At 46.2% G+C, this 23,907-nt stretch overlaps 1 protein-coding gene across 2 annotated transcripts in view; it reads right to left on the bottom strand.

Moving 5' to 3' along the window:
- The window catches only part of CADM3 (cell adhesion molecule 3), a 30,518-nt gene extending 7,145 nt beyond the window's left edge, over nucleotides 1–23,373 (bottom strand). Inside the window, exons 1-6 of one of the 2 annotated variants that reach the window (XM_012752370.3) lie at nucleotides 23,131–23,373; nucleotides 4,483–4,584; nucleotides 2,261–2,401; nucleotides 1,648–1,800; nucleotides 814–951; nucleotides 380–550 (exon numbers count right to left, since the gene is read on the bottom strand). In XM_012752370.3, the coding sequence (XP_012607824.1) occupies nucleotides 380–550; nucleotides 814–951; nucleotides 1,648–1,800; nucleotides 2,261–2,401; nucleotides 4,483–4,584; nucleotides 23,131–23,212 (787 nt within the window). In that variant the 5' untranslated portion in view covers nucleotides 23,213–23,373. The remainder of the gene's footprint in view (nucleotides 1–379; nucleotides 551–813; nucleotides 952–1,647; nucleotides 1,801–2,260; nucleotides 2,402–4,482; nucleotides 4,585–23,130) is intronic. The other variant, XM_012752371.3, reaches the window with a different exon arrangement.
- Between the last annotated feature and the right edge of the window lie 534 nt (nucleotides 23,374–23,907).

The raw sequence follows: 23,907 nt of genomic DNA, 5'->3' as shown, positions 1-23,907 counted from the left end.
TACATTCCACTAGCCTTACTTAGAGGACGGTAAATTTACCCCTTGGGCCAAATCCTGCCAGTTGCATGCTTTTGTAAATAAAGTTTTATTGGAACATAGCTCAGCTCATTTGTTTACATACAGACTATGACTGCTTTCCTGCAGCAGTGGCAGAGTTAAGTAGTGGAGACGGAGACTATATGGCTCTCAAAGCCTGAAATATTCACGGTGGGGCCCTTTACAGAAGAGTTTGCCAAACTTCGGCCTAGTCCTGATGCCCTTTGTCTCACTTTTTAACTACTCACTTTACACACGTTACTTCATACACAGTCTCCTGCGTTTCCTTTCTCTGCTCCCCAACCCATACCTGATCCTCTTTACCCCCAAGCCCATGACATACATAAAACTTCAATGCGTTGAGAAGTGGATCTGTCAGCTCCCTTTAGAGATTCATGGTTCACAGAGCACACGATGACCGCCCCATCGTCCTCCCGGGTCACCTGGAATGTCACTGAGCTGCTCACAGTGAAGGTTTTACCATTGGGATCTTCTCGTATCCGGGTTGGTTCTCCTGGAGTGCAGAAACAGACACACAGAGAGGTAGATACCATGTGGGCTCCACTGTAGTTGTGAAGCTGTGAAATGGATATCTACGCACAAGGAGAATGTAGGCCTCAACACACACATATACACACATGAGTGTACACGAGATGTCTGTCATTCCCCCGTTCTCCCACTATGCCATACATTATTTGCACATACAAATACATATACTTCCTTTGCTCTCCTCCCAACACCACCGCCTCCTGTAACCCTGGGGCAGGAGGTACTCACCATGAAGTTCCTGGTCACCCTTCCTCCAGGTGAGCTGGGCTGCAGGTTTGCTCCCAGAAGACTGACAGTTTAGGGTGGTTGTCTCCTTTTCCCGTAATGATGATTTGTAACCAGAGATTATGGGCTTCTGTGGAATTCCTGCCGTGGATAGGGGTTGGCCGGGATAGGAAGGAGAGGCACCATGAGGTCACGTTTCAGCTCTCCCTGTGGAGAGGGCCTCTCTGGGGGTCAGGATACTTCGGTTCTACTTTGGTTTATGATGGGTAGAAGACTAGAGAAATCATCTGTCTTTGATCTCCTCCCTGATGACCAGAGGGAGGACCTGGGGGAGGAGGTATGGCAGTGGGGAAATGTACCCTACCTGAGACATGATACATGACCTTCCACCAATAACCCAAATGAGTGTCCACCGAAATAGTACGAGGCTCAGGGAAGCAAAGAAGGAATTTGAAATATAGGATGAAGGTGAGAGCATGTAAGCAACTTTGGTACTTGTCTTGGACATTGTAATTACACACTGCATGCACATCTCATGTTTCCCTCACAGGATCTTGGGAGGCAGGGAGAATGGGCAGGATCATCCTTCTGTTATAAGTTAGAAAATTCAGGCTCTAGGAGAGTAAGAGCTTTGTCTCAGATCAATCAGTAAGTAGAGAAAAAAATGACTTGAACCCATTTCTGTTTGCATTTAATCCCACTGCAAGGGGAACACAGGCTGAACTTTTCCAAAGTGTGTGGAGACCTGCCTGGCTCCAGTCTGCTTTAGGGACCCACATAGGGAGATTTGTTTGCAAGGAAGCATTCTGTGGAGACACTGGGGTTTGGGAGCCTCACCGAGCACAGTGACGAGGGACTTGGCGGTTCGCACAGGCATCGTGAAGATGGAGCAGGTGTACTCGCCCTCATCTGCCAGGGCCACGTTGCTGATGCTGATGCTGAGCTCGTGGGGAGTAGAGCTCACCAGCTGAATCCGATTATCTCGAAGGGCTGGGGGAATAGGGGAAATGGGAAGCCAGGTTTTTACTGGCACCTGTCATGTTTATCTCCCAATCCCAGGACAGCTTCGTTGAGGGAAGGGGTCTAACACAGTGGGGGAGGGGTGCTGCTCCTGAGTTGAGCCATCTTTGGGTCATTCACTTTTCTGGACTGTTGGCCAGGGTAGCCTAAGCGACACTGAGGAAAGAACTCTGGACCTTGTGTGCTTCCTTGTGAAACACCTGGAGCAACACTGACATCAGCTACCTGTTAGGGCTTCTTTGGGGAAAAGTCACTCCAGGACCCTATAAGACTATGCATGGCCTAAGTCAGAGCTATAATACTGGAACCACCTGGGGAGCCCATGGTTTGTCACATCTTCCAACAGCACACCCACCCTGTTTCTCAGCCTCTGCAGTCCCCTTCATCCACCCATGGTCCCCAAGGAGAAAGATAACTCATGGGACACTACCTCTCTTCTCCCCAAAGTAGAGAGTCTGCTGGGCAGGGTTAGACCACTGCAGGGATGAGTCCTCATGATCTTTCACTTGGCACTTGAGCACCACGGTGCCACCAGCCACCACTGTTTCATCAGATGTCCAGGGCTGACTGTCTGCAGGAGTAGAGCAAGATTAGTTTCCTGAGGAAGCTCTAGCCCCTCCACCCATATCTGGGCCAATGTCCACCTCATCTAATTCAGAGCATCCAAGGCCCTGGTGTACACAAGGTCTCTGTGCACTCTTAAGGCTTCATAGCAGAAGGAATAGAGGTCTTGGTTGTTGGGGGATAAATCTTATTTTTTCTTCCTTTGAGTACACAGAAAAACAGTCAGTTGTTTGCCAAATGAACTGACAAGGCCACAGATAGTTAGGGGAATGAAGGCACCCCAAATCTGCACATACCAGTCCACATGTGTCTTTTCTGACATGGTTCTATCATCCCCTTTGAGAACACACATACACATCTGTCATTCTATGTTTTGCCTTCCTTTCACCACCTACATATTAATATAAGAACAAGAACAGGAGAAGCAGTTGTGACTAATAATCCCCAAACTGAATTGAGGAAAAGGCCAAACCAGCCCTTGGGCTGTACATTCATTTACACAAGAGGTAGCTGATAAAACTGCCAAACAAACAAACAAGATATGAAAAATAAAAACTGAAACATTGTGACATACTTTTCAATTCTTCTAACAATAAGTTCCCTTCAATCACCAAGTCCCTTAACGTATTCCCTTCAGTGTTAGTGCTACCCACCTCCCAACGCGCAAACCCAAACCACCATCCTGACGTCATTTTAAAGAGTGAAGGATTAAGGTTTCCTTTCAATGTGATGAAAACATGTTTTCTAATCCTTCTCTCCTTAGTCAAGTTAAACAAAACAAAAACAAAAACGACTAATAAGGTATCTTATAGATGAGCCATTTGAATCCCAAATGTGCCTTCTAGCCAGGCCTGCCTATGAGCCCCTCAGACTCTGTGACACTTGCTGCCTCTGCTTCCTTGACCCAATATTGTACCACATTCCCCAAAGCATGGATTCTGATTTCCAATATTGATTCCCTCATCTTCGGAACTGACTTTCTGTAACTCGGTAGCACTGACCTCCACAGAACTAATCTAAAATAGGCGACAGCCCCTAACTGTGACTCTGAAACATCCACAAAATCCATTCTACAGCACTAACTTACTTACCCAGCATTGTTCATCTCTGAATAGGAAACCAAGAATCTTACTTCTACCTTTCCCTGTTGAGCACTTTAGAAACAATTCTATGCTCCCTTTGGCACTGACCTTACCTCTTCCCTGTCTGCTCATTTCTTTTCTTCTTGGTCACCGGAACTCCATTTTCAAGACATACCCCACAGGCACTCCTAGCAGAGCAGCGGCCCTGAGGAGTGAGGGTGTGTGTGCTGGAGCAGACACCAAGCACCAACTGCTCAGGGCGACGATTCCCACGTTGGATGACAAAACGTAGTGGCTAGTTTTAGTGTTTAGAATCACAGAAACTAGAACTGAGTGAGATCTTAGGGATCACAAAATCCAATTCCTTCATTTGACAGAAAGAAGTAGGCAATGAGGCAATGGAGACATAAGGATTGTCTAATAAGCTCATTCTACTAATTCTAGTTAGGACTAGAACGCTGTTCTTCTGTCTCTCAATGCAGTGCTCTTTTCGTTGGAATGCTTCTCAACTAATCACCTAATGTGAGAATTAAAACTATGATTGTGAGATGAGTGTGCCAGATACTGAGCTGGCTGAGTACATTTTGAAGTGATATATTCCTAAAATCTCTCAACAAATGGTTTGGGAAACCTTTCGTTTACCATTGCCATGTGCCGATTTTTAACTAGTAATCCGTTCATCCCTGGTTCCTTCTGAAGAATTCTGCCTTGACTGTGCCTTTCCAGAACCTCTTTATTCCAAGTAATATGTTCCCCTGGAATCATTTTATTTTGGGAAAGAGGTGTAGGGTGTACAGAGGTCTCTGTACTGGAGTAAGGGAAGAAGGAGGAGGTGCAAGAGAAGTTGGTGGTGCAGACTAAGAACTAAAATGCCAAATGGGGAAAGAAAGAGTTGTGTGGTAATGAGGGGAGTGAGAACATGTGGTGAAGCACCATGAGTGGGAGATGACGTGAGGATGAGTGAGGGAACTGAGGGACATTGAGATGAGGGGGCCTGGATTCTCACCTTGACTGGCCAGCATGTCAGGGCTGCTCCAGACTGTGGAGCTGATGGCTTCGTCGAGCGGAGCCAGAGTTCCCAGCTCCAAATCCTGCTCCTGCCAGTAGCCTGGGGAGAGAATCTCCATCAAGGATGAGCCCTACATAGACACTGCTACAGTTTGGGTCTATACTTTTGTTGTCAGGAGTGTGGGAGAAGCGAGGCCCCTGTGAAAAGAAGCTTTACCAGGACACCTAAGAGCAGGTAGGTTTCTCACCAAGGGGAGGAGTTAACTGGAGTTCTGAAAGAGGAAGTGACTTCTCCTATGAAGGGGGAATTGAAGGAGGATGCTGAGTTTTATCAGCCAATCATAGAATGTTAGCGTCAAAGACATCATAGAGATCTCCCACTTCACAGATGAGGACAACAAAGCCCATACAGGTTAAACTTGACTTGGTGAAGGTCACTACCGAAAAACGGAAGATAACCAAAGATTTCTCATTCCTTATCCAGGATTCTTTCTGCTATGCCACATTATTCACTGAAATAACTGCAGGCTTAATAATTAGAAAATACTTCCACATTTAATCCTTTCGATAAACCTGTGCAATAAACCTATTAATATCATTAATATTATCATTCCTGTTTTGCAGAGTGGAAACAGAATGAAGTGACTTGCCCAAGGTCATACAAATAGAAGAACAAAGACTGGAAATTAAATGCCTGATTCCAAATCCAAAGCTCTATTTGTTTCAAGGTGAGCCCCCCACCCTTGAGGAAGGGGATCATGGTTAGGGTTGAAAGCTGCACCAGGTGTTCCCAGATCTTCTATGGGATAGTCAAATTTTCTTCTAAATTTTCCTACTCCACCCTCAGCCCCTGACTCTGCTCTTTCCTTTGCCACAATAAAACCCCTTTTCCAGGGCCTACGTCACCACCTCTCTTCCTAGAAGTTAGCTCCTAATTTCTTTTGTGAAGTGCCCTAGCCTCAAAGACCTATCTCCCCAACCCAACCTGCAGAGGCGGAGGGACAAAGAAACTAGCCACGGGAATCCTTCCTGGGTCTCCCGCCTCAGCGCACTGAAGTAGCCAATCACGTGCGCAAGATTCAGTGAGGTCACCGGCTGCTGAGCAGATGCGGGAGTTGCTACCAGTCCCGGCCCAGGAGTCCGGGGAGAACTTTGCCGGTCGTCCCGGCGCGCCCCAGAGCCAGCCGGGGAGAGGCAGGTGGGAGAGGAAAGGGGAGAAGGGGCCGCTGAGACCGAGAGAGGACGCGCGCGCGGGGATGGGGGTCGAGACCAAAAAGGGCTTAGGGACCGTGGGGGAGAAAGGGGACAGGACTAGAGAGAGGATGGCCTAATCAGAAGAAAAGGGAAAGAGAGGAGAGGGGAGAAGAGAGAGGGGAGGGAGAGGACGCGGAGGACAGGAGAAGGGGGCAAGGGGGTGTTGGAGGGGGAGAGAGAGAGAGAGAGAGAGATAAAAGGGCGGAAGGAAGGGAGGGAGGAAAGGAGGGGGGAGGGGAAAGTACGAGAGAGTCCCAGCATGGTATGGGGTTGTAAGATAGCTGCAAAGGTTCCTCAGTCTCCATGGAGGCTCCTCCCCTCTCCACTGTTCCTCACAAACGTCTTCCCTGAGATTTGAGAAGTTACCCTGTTCTCAAAACAGGAGAAGCATTACCGCCCAACTGGGGAGAGGGAGTAAGGTAGAGAAAACAGAAAAACTCACAACAGGTAGAGAAGAAGTAGGCAGGGAAGGGGGAAAAGGGAAGTGTTGATAAAGAGAGGCAAGAAGGAAGCCCTGGAAAAGAAGGCCAGGGCTGTCCAGTTCCCCAGAGCCGCCCTGGGTGCCTGGCCCCCCTCTGCTGCCTTCTGTGGACAAGGATGGAAGCCACCTGAAGTTGGTGAGTGCTTCATATTGTTTTCCAGATTGTGTGTTTGGGGGCGCACTGTGTCAACACACAGTAGGAAACCAGATTGGTTGTGTGAGGTTGGTGGAGGGACAGGGAGAAGCCAGAGAGGGATCAATGCTCAGCCCTAAGGTATTGGTACCCAGTGCACAAAGAAAGCACTAAATAGGACTTTGCTCAAATGAAGGGAGGAAATATCCATCTCTAACTTTGGTATTGGACTTGCAATTTGCTGAGTAGATTCTCAACCACGGGTTCATTTAATCTCAAAACAACCTTGAGAGATAGGCAGCCAGATAGAATTGCTTTTTAAGATGAGGTTCAGAGAGTTTCAATGACTTACCTAAAGGAACACAAATAGCATGCCTCTCAAGAATTCTCTTTCACTGGTGGTGCTCTCAAAGCATTTTCAACAGCTTCTATTTTTTATAGCATTCCAGCTTGATTTACTTGTTTAGTTTTCGGTCTCCTCATCTAAACTTTGAGCTGGTTAAGAGCAGGAGCCTTATATTATTCATCTTTGGATCTTTAGCACTTAGTCCATAGTGGGCTCTCAGCACATTTAATTGGCTCTGGTAATTCATTCAGTCGCGCTTGGCACTGTGCTATGCATATTGTTAATCAGGCAGAGCATGTATTCTGTCCAACAGCATGGGCTCAGTCTTCCCTCTTCTGCTTCTTCTTTCATCTGTGCTTTTTTCTGCATCCTCCTCAGTTGCTTTTCTCCTTGCTCATATTTCTTTCATCCCTTCCCTCCTCCTGCATTTTGCAGGCTTTTTTTTTTTTTTTTCAGCATAGGATGAATAAGTGAAATGGTGATGTAGGCCATTCAGACCAAACTGAATTGTTAGCTGAGGGAACCGATAACTAAACAAATCATCTCCAATAAATGGCATATTGGGGATATGCACGATATGTTGCCTCTGCAAGTTTACAGAGAACTCGCTCTGGTTTGTAGTGTTTTAAGAAACTGTTTAAGAAGTGGCTGGTTTTTTCTTTTTTTTTCCTCCCTTGGGGTGACATTTCTCTCTCTACTTTTGAAACACACTTATGACCTCATGTCTCCTTTTGAGAACTGTCTGTTAATATGCCCGAAAATATTCTTGCTGTTTTTATAAAATTATAAACCTGTGTGATAAATTCTGAATGGCCACTCCCCGGGGAGTGGATGAGTGATTATAATGCTATCAACAGGAACATGGATAAGTAGCAGAAATTACAACCTGAGTCATGAAAGGCTTGCACCTTCTCTGGATCCAGATTGTGCCAATCATTTGTGACATCGACATGAATCCCCTCAATTAATTCAGACTGGAGAGGAAAATTGAGGAGTGCTGTGAATGGGTGGGATGGAATTTGAACTGGAAATAGTAAAAATTCTGCTCAGGGACGTAGGAAAGAGCTTCTGTCATGTAGGCCACACATTGAGACCACACAACTGTTAGGGAGGGAAAGAAGGCCCAGGAAACTCAGAACAACACATGAAGAGAGCTCCCATGGTGTTGGTCATATTGTTTCTCTGCTTAGAGACCTTCGCTGAATCTGCTGTCTGCAGATAATATCCTGATCTGTTAGCCTGGCCTTCACGGTCCTGCAGAGTCTGCTGCCAACTTGCCTTTCAACTTTGTCTTTTCTCCATTTCACTCACCTTGTATTTCAGACACGTGAAGCTATTTGGAATTCTCTGTATAAACCCTTTGCTTTCCTGCATCCATTCTCTTTCCTACAATAACTTTGTCGATAATGTCCTTCATCCATCTTCATATATCTAAACCTTATCTATCCTTAAAGTCTACCTTTTTCTGGGGGGGGGGGCACCTCCTTCGAGAAGTCTTCCTTGATTGTCCCAGATGGAAATAGTTTTCCATTTGTCTGAGTTACAACACTTTACCTGATTTTCTTAGATTATGCATCCCTTTCTACATTTTCCTGCAATCTTGGCTTCCCAACTAAATTATAAGGATTTTATAGGTAGGAGCCAATTCATTTTATATCCAATGCTGGCCCTAATGTAGCATATTGCACATAGAAGGTGCTTAGTAAATATTTATCTATTAAATGACTCAGACACTGAGTATCTTCTATTGTGAGAATTAGGTTCAAAATCTGCCAATACAGAGGAAATAGCAAACCAAACAGGATAGGAAGAAATAGGGCATCCAGAAATGCATAAGGCAGAGGGAACTGATGTTTATCAACGCTTACTGTATGTCAAGATCCAAGTAAAATGCTGTATATTCATTATTCCAGAAAAACCTATTAATAGGTAGGTATTATTACGAACATGTTAAAGCTGAGACAAGGAACTTGCCCGTATAATGCATCTAATAAGTATTGGATGAGACAGACTTTAAACTTAGATCTCTCTGACCACAAAGTCCAGGCTTTCTGCACATCTTCACTGCACTGCTTCCCTCTGCAGAAGTACATACTTGATGTGTGCAGTGGTGAGCCAGGGGTAAAGGTGGAAAGATTCCTTTTTGCATTGCTGGCCAGGGTTGGCTTACCTAAACAATGTTCACAGCATTCACCTGCAGTATGATAAAAACAACAAGTGTGGCCGGGCGCTGTGGCTCACGCCTGTAATCCTAGCTCTTGGGAGGCCGAGGCGGGCGGATTGCTCAAGGTCAGGAGTTCAAAACCAGCCTGAGCAAGAGCGAGACCCCGTCTCTACTATAAATAGAAAGAAATTAATTGGCCAACTGATATATATATAAAAAATTAGCCGGGCATGGTGGTGCATGCCTGTAGTCCCAGCTACCCGGGAGGCTGAGGCAGAAGGATCACTCGAGCCCAGGAGTTTGAGGTTGCTGTGAGCTAAGCTGACGCCACGGCACTCACTCTAGCCTAGGCAAGAAAGCGAGACTCTGTCTCAAAAAAAAAAAAAAACAAACAAACAAAAAAAAAAAACAACAAGTGTACCAAGTTGGAAATGGGTGCCTGTGGTCATTGTAGTTCTGTGATTTGTATTCATTGAATTACACTTTTAACTGGATTTTTTTTTTTTTTTGAGACAGAGTCTCACTTTGTTGCCCAGGTTAGAGTGAGTGCCATGGCGTTAGCCTGGCTCACAGCAACCTCAATCTCCGGGGCTCAGCGATCCTACTGCCTCAGCCTCCCGAGTAGCTGGGACTACAGGCATGCGCCACCATGCCCAGCTAATTTTTTGTATATATATTTTTAGTTGGTCAATTAATTTATTTCTATTTTTGGTAGAGACGGGGTCTCGCTCAGGCTGGTTTCGAACTCCTGACCTTGAGCAATCCGCCCGCCTCGGCCTCCCAAAGTGCTAGGATTACAGGTGTGAGCCACCACGCCTGGCCGTTAACTGGATTTTTAAATGCATCTTCATCTGTATCTTTAGGACTGTTTCGTGCACCCCTAAGTGCCTTATGATGTGGGACTCTTCAGTTAACCGGGCAACAGATGTATCTAGTTAAAACTAACAAAATCTCATCACATCACATGTTTATAGCATCTAGTACCTAGGCTAAAAACTAAGATATTATCTCCTTGTTTGCCCTCAGTTGCTTTGGGGATTTCTTAATTCCTGGGTTATTTACCCATGGGTTCTAATATCTTTAGGATTCCCGGCATTTAAAAGAACAAAGTAGCCCTTTCACCCACTGATTTCCTTCTGATTGATTGTTCATATTAAGAGTAGCAGAAGTGGGAATTGGAGACTTAGTAATGTGCCTCTTTAAAGCATGCATTGGCACCTATGATTCAGTTTTTCACTCAATAGTATAGGACCTTGAATATAGTAAGTGCTCAATAAATATTTATTGAATAAATGAGTGACTCAAATAAAATAAAAATGTATTATCTCCAATTTGAGTGACTCTGGTAGGGAAGTCTATGAGAGTCTGCCAGTATCACCCCTGATTGCTTCATTTATGTATCTTCCTTATCCTGTCTGTTTTGGGGACCTACAACATGTTGGCCTTAGGGCCATCAAAAGGGTTACAGGTGCACATTTTGGATAGTGGGACAAGGAGACAGAACTTGCCTGCATATCCTCTGCTGGCCTTGCCAGTTCTTGGGTCCAGAGACCCACTTCTCCGACTATAGAGAAAACCAGCTCCCTGAGTAGGAGTTGATGATGATGGTGATGATGATGATGATGACTCAGCATTTCTCTAACTCCTGAGTTAAAAATACTGTTCATCCCAGCCTACTTGTTATTCCTCACGACTACCATGACAGGTGGGTGGAGGAGTGTTATCTCCAAGGGAAAAACATGCTGGGGGCTGTGGCCCAGAATACTGAAGGGACCCACTTTTAGAATGGTTTATCCACATCCATTGCTGGGCTCGATGGCCAGATTTTGTCACTCTCATTTTCCCCTGACACCAGCTTCTCAGTGAAGCCTTATGTACATTTGTATCACACACAGAAGAGAATGGCCACAGCAAAATCAGAATCAGAACTCACTCTGTGGAGCTTTTCTTTATGCTCAGAGCCACATTTTTCTTTGACAGTGAATGTCTGATTGTGCATTTGGAAGAAACTGGACCAGTTCCATCTGAATCCTGATATAGATGACAATTCCAAGATTTGAGGAAATGGCTTTGACTTGAGAGCACAAAACCCCGATCAAAAGGGATTCTCTTTACGCTTAACTTCCTTCGTTTGCTTTTGGGCAGCCAGAAATTATGCCACATTTATTGAAGTCACTGTGTAGTTTCCTAGTCTAAGACTTTGATTTCGTGAATATTAAAAAATTGTCTTACTTCTTGCTCCATTTCTTTCTGTGTCTATCCTCCCCTAAGCTCCTAATTCCCTAGTATCCACGAAATGACAGTGCAGTCTGACAGAAGCTGGGCCATAAGAGGTGGGAGTTATTCTGTCATCTGGGACTCTCTGTCTTTTCAGGTGTATTTCCTGCTTTTTCGGTTGCTCCTCAGGGATGGGCCTCTGTCCTCTCCCAGGCGACAGGATCTCCTAAAGAATCTCCTTTCTTTAGCTCAGATGCGTTCCAGCTCACATTCCCTCCAGAACGTCTTTCTGAGCTCGGTCTCACTTCAGCTGTCTGCCTCCCCGTCCAGGTCCAGGCCTTCTCTCCACCTCACTGCCCCTCCACCCCTCTTTCTGGCTGGGAGACTGAGACCTTGATCCTCCTTGTTCCCTCCCTCTATTATTTCTGTTGCTGGTCTGGTTTATTCTCTTGAAGTCTTGTTTACCTAGCAGCCTCTAGGGCCCAAACTACACTCTCTTCCAGCTTTTCTTTACTCTCCAAGGAGGCATACAGGATATCAGTGAAAATAGATGGTAAATAGGTGTGGGGAACAGAACTTTCACTGTAAGAAATTCCTGACATGCGGATTAGCCCCTGAGCTTGGTAAATCCTAGGCCAGAGATTCAGGATTTATAGAAACAGGGTCCTACACTATTAGATTATCCAAGAGATTTAGGTTTGGAAGGACCTGTACCCAATTTTGAGCTCAAACAGATTTATGATTGCACCTTGGCAGGCATCTTTTGGTTCCATCCTAAGCAGGTGGAAATGAAAGGCTTTTGTTTCCTGGGCATGGAATGGCATGTGATAAGGCTTTTCCAGGCTGAATGAGGAGGGAATCTTTGGGGTAGCTGGCTGGCTTGCCTGTGGTGGGTGTTACGGTGGGGTTAAAATGAAAGTGTATTTTGGTGTTAGCCCTCATTTCTCACTGAAAAAAAAAGTTATTTCCAAATGTTTTTCCATATCCGAACATTAAGACAAAAATTAAGAAAATTGAAATGTTTTTCCATATCCAAACTTTAAGATGTCTTGAATAAATATATTTTATATATTTCCTAAAACCCTGCAGTCAATTTGCATGTCTGGTCACTTTTTACTGACCCCTAATGGCCAGAGGTGGTTATTCCCAAGATCATACTGATTCTACCAGAGGATAGAGTTAATGTCCTTTCTGACTTCGTTGCTAAAGTTCAGTAATGTCTTTCCTCTTTCTCTTACACCACATTCTGCCCCCAAACATTTCCATCTCTTAGAAGCATAGACTTAGAGTTGACAAGGATGCTAAGGAGCATCTCGTCTAATCTTCCCATTTTAAAAATGAGGAGCCAAGGCTCAGAGAGGTTTAGGAACTTGAATATCATCACACAGGCAGTTAGTAGGAGCTGTGGTTATGACCTTGGTCTCCTGAACTCATTGTCATATTGCAGCAGTCCTTGTGGACTAGCTGATTCCGAGGTTAAGTTGCCTTGAGTGTGACTTTGCTTCCATTGACATCCACCCTTCCTCCTCCCCATCTTCCCGTATGTGGTAATGAGGAGCCCCAGGACTCCAGACCTCATGGGAAGTCAGTCTACTAAATGCTGGGTAGGTTGGAGAAGCTGGGGTGAGATCCCTGAAAGGAGTGAATCCCTGAAAGATGGGACAGATAGCATCTTCACAAACTTCTGGGCAGGTTCCAATTCCCACAAAAGAGGCCATAAGGCAGAAGCTACTACCATGCCCTTAGGAACTAAAGTGGGTGACTAGGAGGACAGGCCATGTGTGTGTCATGTGCATGTGCCTGGGCTTGCTGGCACCTGCAGGTGGAGAGCTGTGGGAATGCTAACCTGATTGTGAAGTGGGAGACAGGGGCTGGAAAAGAAGAGAGAGAGAGAGAGAGAAAAAAAAGCAGAGGAACACATCCTATTCTTGAGCTAGAGAGAGAAAAAATCTGGAGGCAGAAGTGGGCTTGTGGTAGGCTGAGGGGGGGCCCTCAGAGACTTAGTTAAGATTCCGAGGAGCAGAGACTGGGAAGTGGGTGGCAGAGAAGGAGGTGGGGACAGCTGTTGCTTTGATTTGCTATTGAGTCAGTGTTCTCGGTGCATTAGCACTGGGAGGGAGCCCTGGGCTGGCCCCCAACCAAAACAAGCCCCTCTGTAGCCAATACTGAGTTGCAGCAAGGAGAATTGCGGTTGGGAGACTAAAAGGAAGGGGATGTGATCCCCAAAGCGCCCCTTCCTCGCCTTAACGCCTTCCTTCTGGGACTTGGCTGTGTGTTCTAGACAAGCACCCAGCGTTCTGCACTAACAGGCTGAGAGGGTAGGATAAGGCTGAGCACAGAGGAGGGCTCAGTAAGAACTTCTAGACAGCAGGTTCTGGGCAGGTACTGACTCTCAACATGTGTTTTTGGGTAGGAGCCTGAAGCCAGGGATGGTAGCAGCCCTGAGCCATTTTTAGGAGTGTCTGTTTACCCCATCTCCTCCTGATCACATACTTCAGAAATCAGGACAGGTTTGACTTGGGATCTGCATTCTAATGCAATGGAGAGACAACCAGGAGGGGCCAGACCTTGTCTGAGCTCTTAGATGTCCCCTTAAACTGAGTGGAGGGATTTTATACCCTTTCCCTAAATTTATCTTGCTGCTTTCACACATATGTAATAGAACTGGGTAAAAAAAAAAAAATCCCCCATCTTAGGAAACTACTTCGGAAAGGAAACATAACAGAGTCAAAAGCAGAATTCAATTTAGCTCATTGGAAGGGTATGGGAAAATAGGGACTGGGAATGGGCCAGAAAGCCCAGAAAAATCAGGGAGAAGTAAAGAATAGATTCCCTGAAGATGAGAAATCTCAGCTCGAGCAGCTCTCTCATACTCTCCAGTACTGATCTTAGTGCCTCGGTTACCTGTTGGAGTGCATGGATGAATTCCCTTTCTCAACGGGTTCTTTCTTATTTCCCTTTGCTCTTCATGTTACACTTTAGATATTTCAGCCGGATGCCTTGGTGTGGTGGGATAACAATGCTGTGAAAAAGTTTAATTTGGTAGAAGTCAAGCAAGAAAGCATTCATTTCTGCCGGTTCTGATCTTCCTGACTTGTTTTTACTGTTTCCCTTCACTGGGTAATCAGAGTCAGGGTGTGGATGACAGGTTCAGGGCAATGGTTAGGAGCATTACATGAAGAAAAATGCGTTCCGCTCTGCATACCCACACTACTCTAGTCTCACTGATTCCCTCAGTCCTAACTGAGATTTAGTCTCTTCCCTCCATTCTCCTCACTTAAAAAGAAAATCTGTATTTTTAAAATCCTGGCAAACTGTCCACATTAGCCTTACTTTGTACCTTTCCGGAAATTTAACTTTTCCATGTAACAGAGATATTTTCCCAGGTTTTGAGATCTCACGGTTCCCAGTATGGTAAATAGTACTGTTCCGACAAAAGAACTCTTCCCCTCTTCTTAAATCTTCCTTGAGTGTCTGTCTCTTCTTTGATGTGGGTAAACACTTGTTTTTGTTCTCTAAGGCATGCATATTTTGACTTGGTTACCCTCTTTCTCTTCTTTTCACATGTGCCCCTCACCACACACACGTAACACACTACAATTCTCACTATTCATATTTCTGCTTTTATTTCTTTCTGACATAAACACACAGATTTTTATCATGACCCAGATACAGAGCCCTTTACACATGCCCATATTAATCAGAACCCCTTACTTCCAGAAAACCATATGGCTTAAACTCAGAAATTCTCCCCAAAGCAGAATTCAGGCTCTCTCTTCTGCTCAAACTCCCCAGGAGAGGACCAGAATTCTCTCCTCTCCAGGGCTGAGGCTCTGTCCATCTGTCACTGACATTGGACTCCAGGGCTTGGAAACCAGAAAAGAGTTGGCATGAAGCAGCAGTTGAGGATAAATGAAAATATGGGAGGCTCAGGGGCTTAGTGATGGTGAATTTTATATTTGTGTGAGATTCTGGAATAGAGATTAGGGGAGGAAACATATAATATGTGTTTGGAAAGATTTTGTCCTTAAGAAGTAGAGTAAGAACGAGTGAGTGGAATTGTTCCACTTGTAATTTTTGCATCTGCTGGGCAAAAAATGATTAGGAGCAGATGGTAAAACTGGCCCCTCATTTTATAATAACTCAATAACTCAGCTCCAGGCTCTGCAAAGACTGACCGTTATGCTAAGTCCCAAGTTACTTGTCATTGATGTACTTATTGGAGTCTTGCTGGGTTTCCAAGAAATATCAGGTAGTTAAGTCAGAGATTCAATAAACCAGTTCACCTTCAGGATCTTTTTACCCTGTCTGAGACTTTGGCTGGAATTCCACATTCAGACTTGGAAGCAAAGAGCCAGGGCACAGAAAATGAAAAAAATAAACATATGAAACAAGAATCTGCATATTCCCAAAGAAATCTGGTGCTGGAAGTGCTAGTTCTCCACCCTACCTTGCCAATATCTGGGACTGTATAAAGAAAGGGGAGAGAAAAGCAATGGCTAGTTTAGAGATGAATGGCTGAGACATCAGCCTTCATTTCTTTTTATTTTTTTTCCCCCTAGGGCAAGGTGATGCACCTGACCTTCCTGACCCTGAACTGGAAGTAAATGAGCTAAAGGTGCTTATAATTAGCAATCAATACACAATTAGTGTTAGTCTAGCTGGGGAAAGGGAAAGTAAATCCTTAGAGAGGACAACATTTTAGTTTGTTCTTTATGTTATTTAGCTTTCTTACCATTCTCCTGGAGACCACCAGGAAAGAGATGGGGAGAATTGAGAGGGTTAAAGAATCCCAGAGGTAAGAGTTCACACAGAAGGATGATATCCTTATTTAAAAATATGTTGGAATTTCTGCATTTGAATCTTTTTGAAACATGTCTACTCTTCATGAGAACAGTGGGCTCAGGGAGATGAGTAGATGGGAGATACTCCAGCTGTTACTGTAACCCTAGTTCTGTCTTCCTGAAAGCTCGCTCATAGAGATAAATCACTCCCATTACCTGTCCTTGAGGAACAAAGCTTCTCCTTGTTTCAAATGGGAAAATGAAAGAGGGGCCCTAGAAATTCATTCTGGAAGCCTGTCTCTTCAATTTGACTTGGCTGTAGGTCATTCGTATGCATTAACCATTATATGAACAAGTATGCAGAGATTGACGTGGAGAAATCAGCATTTAGGGGAAGATAAGCTTGTGTAGTTCTGATGCGAGATGAGGAGCAGGCTGGCTAGTCCAGGACTGTCAGGGGCTGAGCATTCTCGGCTCCCTGCCGCACTTGTCACCATCAGCTTATAGGCAGATACCCCCAAAGCATAGCGGAGTACAGTTTAAACATGCACCTATTTAGATAGAACCTGGACTCTGGGATGGGATGGTTATATTTAAGGCCATTTAGTTCTGCACAAGATAGTTGTAAAGGTTGGAGAAATGAGTCAGGATTTTGATACTTGTTTTCTATGCCTCTCATATATTGGATTCCTCCATTATCTGTTCTGATAACCCATTATTATATCTTGTTTTTGCATTTGCTAAGGTTGAGGGAAAAGGGAAAATAAGCACCATGAAAGGACACTTAGAGTTGGTCGTCAGGCTCAGGGTGCTGTTAAGAGGTCCATGCAGAGCGGGAGGGGTAAAACAAAAGAGGTCCATGCTTATGAAACGTGTAGGATGCATTTTTACACTCCACATTCATAGTGAATTTAGCCAGCCTCTTTATCCGTGGGTACCACACCTGTGCATTCATCTAACTACAGATCATAAATATTTGGAAAAAAATTGTGTCTGTACTAAACATGTACAGATTATTTGTTATTACCTAAATAACAGAGTATAACAACTATTTACATAGTATTTAGATTGTATTAGGTATTCTAAGTAAACTAGAGATGTCTTAAAGTATATGGGAGGATGAGCATAGATTATTAGAAAATACTACTCCATTTTATATCAGGGGCCTGAGCTTCCTCAGATTTTGGTATCTATAGGAGGTCCTGGAACCAATCTCTCATGGATACTGAGGGACAACTGTATATCGTTACAGTATGTGAGCAATACTGAGTCAATCTAAAACACAGCTCTTTGCAGTTCTGTTTTCAATCTATGAGTCCAGATATGGCAAAACATCCAATTCTCTTGAGGCCATTCAAGATCATTGTGGGACTCAATTTCCTGAGCATCTCAAGAAAAACTTTTAGCACTTCTTTTTAAACCTCAGAATTACTTGCTCTTTTGTCCCCTTTCTATAGTTGATTAGATGGTCATGAGGACTGCCCAGATCTATATCTCAGGGTTTTGTTCCCTCTTCACAGTGGAATAGATCAGGGGCCATAACCAAGACCATGTATGTGTTTGTCGTCAGGGGAGGGAGATTCCAGCGCTGTTCTGAGGGCTGCCATGTGGAGAAGAAGTAGATTATGAAGCTTGGAGGTAGAGCAGGACCATGGAGAGCAACAAGAAGAGCCTGGAGTGTCACTGTCAGGGACTAGTACCATGGAGAGCTCAAAGCACAGGTAGTTTGTTCCACAAAGAAAGGGGAACTGGGATCATGGGGTAAGGCAGCTAGCTCCCAAGCACACAAACTGAAAGAACAGACATCAGGGCTTCTGTTAGGATCACTCTACACCCATCAATTGCTTTAAACGTCCTCCCGAACTAATTTGTTTGAACTTGTCAAAGGGATATACATCCAAAAAAGATTGTGCTAAAAAAATGAGGACCACCACCAGACTGAGTTTGTCAACATAAGCCTCTGTAATTATGTCAAATATGTAGGTATTAGTGATGATGGAGGGGTTTTTAACTTGCTATAATTTATTATGAATAAAATTAGGCTTATCTTTTAATGAGGGAACAGAGCCTGTGCCCACTTAGAGACACTAGGGCATGAGAAAGCCAACATGTGTATGTATTATCATTAGGTAGGGTATGAGATGTATCAGAGTGCCCTAATCTACTCAAAACTGCTGTAAATAGTTTAGATTTAATCATACCTAGGAAAGAGGTATGAGATCATGCCTCTTAGGAAGGTTATTGTTCTCACGGCTTGGGCCTTCTGTGTTAGTTGGGAAATTTGGTCACTTTTCTTGAGGCTTAGGGAAATTTTAGTAAAGGGAGAAATGTTTCTCTCTTCAGTATTTGCTGCTTCAGTGAAGAATGTGTATCTTTGCCGAGCCTCTATTGTGTAAAAATCTCAACAATCTCATATGTTCAAGACTCTTGAGAGCTTGGTTTCTCAGTACTAGAAGGGATGGATCTCCTTGTCATATCTAGCAGGATTGGATCGGGTTTTTACCTGGGTAGTTACAGAGCCCTGAGCATAAGCTGGTTCTGACCTTGCAAAAAATCATCACTACTGCTGCTCCTAGAGGCAGAAAACAGGCCCTTTGCCCAGAGACTTGTTCTTCTTCATTTTACAATGACATGGAGTGTTTATACTTAATTTGACCAAGCTCTTAGAGACTTTTTCTGAATCTTTTTCTGATATCTAGCTTCACCAGGCTCTTTTTCTGATGGTATGTTTCTCTCTGTTTCTCATAAACATTCCCATGGGGATTGCTATTTTCAGAGCTTATGGGTGGACCTCTAGGACATGACCTCATACAGGAAACAAAATGTTCCAGTATATGGGCCTATAGCCAATGGTTAAACATGATACATTAAATCTAATGTGAAAATAAAAAAGGATGTAATTACCAAAACTTCCTAATAATCTTGATTTTTTTCATTCAGTAGTCAGTAAGGAGCTGGTCAAGTCCACAGCTTGCTTTCAGGGAGAATCTGGAACCTAGATCACCGTCCTTAGGTGAAATTCCATTACTGAGAATTAGATGACAAAAAACGTTGAGCCAGTATACAGTTCCACTGGAGTAGGAAACAACAAAGAATGTGACTAGTCACAGCCCCAGGGGTTTTTATTGCTCTGGTGATATCTGTGAAGATTTTTTCCCTAATATGTAACTTAAGGAAAAACCAGCTTTTGATCCCATTCCACATATTATTTGGACTGCAAGAAAGAAGTAACAGCAAGGAGTACTAAAATCAAATCTAAGGATTTACAGAGCAATGACACAACTACCTGGTCTGCTATTTCAGAGTAAGCAGAATACCAAAAAGATGCCGTCTGTGGAATTTCATGGCTGCAGAACTATGAGTCACTCTCTCCAAGTGAACAGTGAATATCTCCAACAAGGCACTCTTGAAATTAGATTTGGACCTCCTTTCTTCTTCTTCCTTGGAAGAGGAAGAAGAGAGAGCCTGAGGATAGTGAGCTGGCTCATTCTACTATCAGTCTAGGGCAGAGGATTTTGAACTGTGCAGCAGAACCCCAGGTAGTGCCTTAAGGACTGTAGGAGTGTGAGGAAGTCAATAACACAGGGAAAGAGGCTATGGGTTTTACTTCTCTATTTCAACAAGAGCATTTCTCCTTTGGTCTGTTTTACTAATTTGGTAAAGGAGGTTCACATCATTATTTTTGAAAGTGAGAAAACCGTTGTGCTAGAGGAAACTACTAACACCTGCAGTGCTGTCCAGACCTAGAGAGGGCTTAGGGTACAGTGTTTGACATAACTGCCGGGTAGGAAGCTGACATTCTGTAGATTGGGCCCTACATCATATAGACTGGTTCTTCACAAAAGTAAACTATTATTCCAGTGTCTCTCAACTTTTGACACATGTCTGCATGCACATATCCTTCCCAAGAGTTATAGCTGGAACTCGGAAGAGATCAGGAATAGCAAGAGAAGATAACAGTACCATTATAGCTGCAACTAGGAACAGAAACTGGATAGAGCAGATCAGCCAAACAGATCCAGAGACAGCACTACAGTGAATGCCTACAGGACTTCTCTGGCACCTTGGGCATGATGTCTACACTGGGCACCTGGCCAGGGGCTGCAGAATGGATGTTAGTGGACAGAAGGTCATTGGGAAGGAAAAGATATTTATGTGTAGGGAAATGCTGTACCAAGTTAAACTGCAATAATCTGGTCTGATGCAAAGTGAGGCTATCCATCCGTCTATACACTAGGTCAACTCACAGAGTGCTCACAGAGGAAATAACTTGGGAAGAAGAAATCCAAAGAAGGCTGGTCACAGTCACAAATGACACACTGGTCACCAGAGAGGTGACCACAGTTCATCTTAAGTTCATAGGCCTTGTATCCCCTAAACTTGGAATTGCCAACTTCTGCCAATACTAGTGGGAAAATGTGAGAAGGAAGGGCAGGTGGCAAATTCTGAATGTCTTCCTGAGCTTTCTGAGCTTCTAGCCACAGCACTAATGGCCAGTTCCAGGGTATCAATTACTTGCCTTTTTCCAGCCTCTCAATCCTTGATCATCCTTTTAAAGCTTAAAAAATTTGGGCTGTACTGTAAGGAACTATACACCCCAGCAGTACATAAAGTTTGTTTTCCTTTTCCTAGATGAAAATAGCCACCCTGCCACAATACCCTTGACCATTCAAGCAGCAGTGTATTACAGTATCTTGTCTTTAAACCTTCACTCTGCATTTCTCCTGGTTTTGGTCAGACATTGACAAGTTAAAATATGCACTGCCTAGTTTTCTGCCCAGGGGCCTCAGGCCAACTCAGGGGTTCTAGACACACCTTCTGTATAATCCTGGTTAGAATAGCCTTCAGGATTACCATCCATGAGCATTAAATCTATACACCTACCTCCCACCATCAGTGCTGGCCTCTTAGATTCAGAAGCTAAGGGGCAGAAATAATCTAAGGTAGAAGAGACTGTGGTGATTTCTTGTGCATCAGTGTGATATTGCACACCAGACAGATGTCCACTATCTGTAGAGATGATATTCTAAAAGGAAAATGATGCTCGATTTGACTCTTCCTTGGAAACAGACCCGTCCTCCCCATCTCCCACTTCCCGACCTCTGCTCTATTCAGAAGGTACTGCCTTCTACTCTTTCCCTTAAGCCACTGCTCTGAGATATATTCCTAAATATGGGGACAGGGCATTTCTCTACCTGTCAATTTTAATCCTGAATAGGGGCTGGGACCCCTAGTTGAGGAACAAGAAAGAATAGTTGGTGAAGAGAGACTTGGCTAGTATACTGATATACTCTAGTCTCTTGTGTTTACATCCTAGAGTAGAAGGGTTCACAGCTTTCTCTGATGATGTCTTTCTTTTCAAGTCCCAGCCTCGCACCATCAGTTCTCATTGCTGAGTAGTTGCAGTTTGGGTCATAGTTGCCTCTCTTGGTAAAACTCGCCTAGCAGGATGGGGGGGGGGCTGCAGTTGAAAGTCAAGGCCTAGTAGGAGCGTCATTACTGAGGCTCAGACACCTAGCTACCTCTCTCTGCCTTGCACTGAGCCTGCTATCCCTCAGGACTCTCCTCAGCTCCTCAGTGGCAGGGTCATCAGTGCAATCCTCTGGGGAAGGGGATTCCATGTAGCGAGAGGAGGGGCTGCTGTCTCCGTGGTGACTAGGGCAGGAACTCCCCTTGGGGAGTTTGATGGGTGGAAGGTGGAAGGAGCCAGCCAGCTGCAGGAAGGGGAATCCCAAGGGTCCCCATACCAGGGGAAGCTCCTTTATCATGATGGAGACAGGGCTTGGGGAGGAGGTCAGGTGAGGTGGAGGTTTATTCCTCCAGCACCCTGGCTCTTCGCCTGTTTTGCTTAGATGAAATTCTCTACATCATCCTTCCCAGTTTTAACCCCTCCCCTCTCCACCCCCGCCCCGCCCTGTGCCCATCCCTGCTGGCCACTGGGTCCATCGCCCAGGAGCCGCCTCCCCTTTCTCCTCCCCTGCGGTTCTTTCTGTTTTTCCTTGGCATCTGGCCGGGCATAGCCACCACCCTCCCCCTCACTCTCCCCACTTCCCTTTTCTCCGCTGAGGTCCTGTTCCCTCTCCCCCCTCCTCCACCCCAGCCCTCCTCTGACAGGCGAGGGAGTGAGGAGGATGCATTCCTTTAGTCCCTTCGCTGTCTGCCCTCCCTCCAATGCTGACCTGAGGCTCCGAGCTTCCTTCCTGGTCTCCCTACAAAGTGCCCCAGTGCCACCCCATTAACCCTCAGCAGCCTTTGAGAAGGCTGAGTTGCCCCCACAGCGCTGACCTACATAGCCCGGCCCAGGGTGGGAGGGGCTCTTCCCCAAGTCCCTTCACCCCTGGCCCCGCCTCCCCCCGCCTTCCTTCGTCTCTCTACCATTACAAACCGAAGAAGGTTTGAGTTCCAGACTGGGGCAAAGGGGCTAGGTATACTACCCCACCCCAAATTTGGGAAAATCAATGCTCAGCTCAGGAAAGCTTTGGGTTTTCCATGCATTCTCCTCCCCAAATTTCTTGATGCTTTCTTTTGCTCAGTCTCCCTCCCTCCCACCCCCTCCGCTGCTGTCTGGGTTTCTTTTCCCAGCTTCTACCACCGCTAGGGATATTGCCATCCTGGGCACCCTCCACCCTGTTGTTGTTGTTTTGGTCCAAGGGTAAGCACCCCCCTTCTTTGCCCACGCCCCCCTCAACAGCCTCACCCAGCCCCCCCTTCTCTGCCCACTCAGAGCTCCGCCGCGGATGGGGGGACGGGCGGGGGAGAGAAATGTTTGCATACAGCAGTTTGGGGGATTGCACCGGCTCCCCAACCCCTACAGACATACATACACAAACACCCGACACACGCCCTGACTGAAACAGCGACAAATCTCACTCCGCCCCCAACACACACTGACACAGACATACACACAGATACTGACACAGAAACGCAGAGCCAGACACCAACACAGACGCGCGCGCACACACACGGACGGCAACACATCCAGACCCCGGGCTGCTCACAACAGAAACCAGCCCCGAGATGCAAGCCCCGGGTGCACACGCAGACGCTCACACTGGAAGGTGTACGCGGGAGGGTGCACACGCCGGCACACCCCACGGTCCACAGAGACTCGGATGCTCAGAGACAGACACAAGGGTATTAACAGCGGCTGACGACTTTAACCCCCGCTTCCAAACAAAGCCACAGGCTCCCTCCGCCCGGCTCCCGGTCCAAACCCCCGCCTCGGGTGGCTCCCACCTCCCCTGGCGCCGCCCCCTCCCTCACTCACCGTCCTGGGAGAGGTTGGCCCCTCCGGGCGCCCAGCAGCAGGCGAACAGCAGGAGCAGGAGCTGGGCGGCTGGGGCCCCCATCGCGCTTCCCGGCCGGCTCCCTGGCTGGGCGCTGGCGAGCCTTCGTCCCCGGGGGCTGGGGCTGGGGAGGGGGTAGACTACGACGTTGACCGAAAGGGCGCCCCCGAGCCGCTTAGGAGCCCGGGGCCGAGGTGGGGACCGGGAGGGAGCCGGCGCTGCTGCAGTCGCTGGGATTAAATAGGGCGCTCGGAGCAAACCATTCTGTTGGAGGTGGAGGGGGGTTGACGGGGGGCTGGGCTGGTCGCGGGGGGGCAAGGCTGCCGCATCCCCACTCCCCTGCCTCTCACACCCCCTCCTTGCTTTGGTGGTGCCTTCCACCCTCTCCCCCGGGAGCTCCGCCAGCCCGACTCGGGTGTGGATCGGAGGGAGGGAGCTGGCTCAGCAGCGGGACCCCGCGCGCACCCCTCTTAAGCTTGGGGTGGAGGGAGGGAAGTCGGGCAGGGCGGTGGGCCAGCTGGCGAGAGCGGCCACTGCAGGCCTGGGCAAGGGCGTGCCCACTAGCCCGAGGTCCTCCAGCTCCGCCCTCCACCCTTTGACAACAGGGGATCCCCATAACCCCTGGGGTCTCCCTGTGAACATGTACCCGGGGACGGCTCCCCAGTGGATAACTAGGAATCCTCACTATTCTCCTAAACGCTGACTGTCCCCAGTTCCCTTACCGGATCCCCTAGTTATCTGTCCAGCAACAATTTGTA

The sequence above is a fragment of the Microcebus murinus genome, chromosome 2 (genome assembly GCF_040939455.1).
Source record: "Microcebus murinus isolate Inina chromosome 2, M.murinus_Inina_mat1.0, whole genome shotgun sequence".
NCBI classification, from domain to species: Eukaryota; Metazoa; Chordata; class Mammalia; order Primates; family Cheirogaleidae; genus Microcebus; species Microcebus murinus.
Note: the sequence above shows the minus strand (reverse complement) of the source record. Positions and strands in the feature narration are given on the sequence as shown.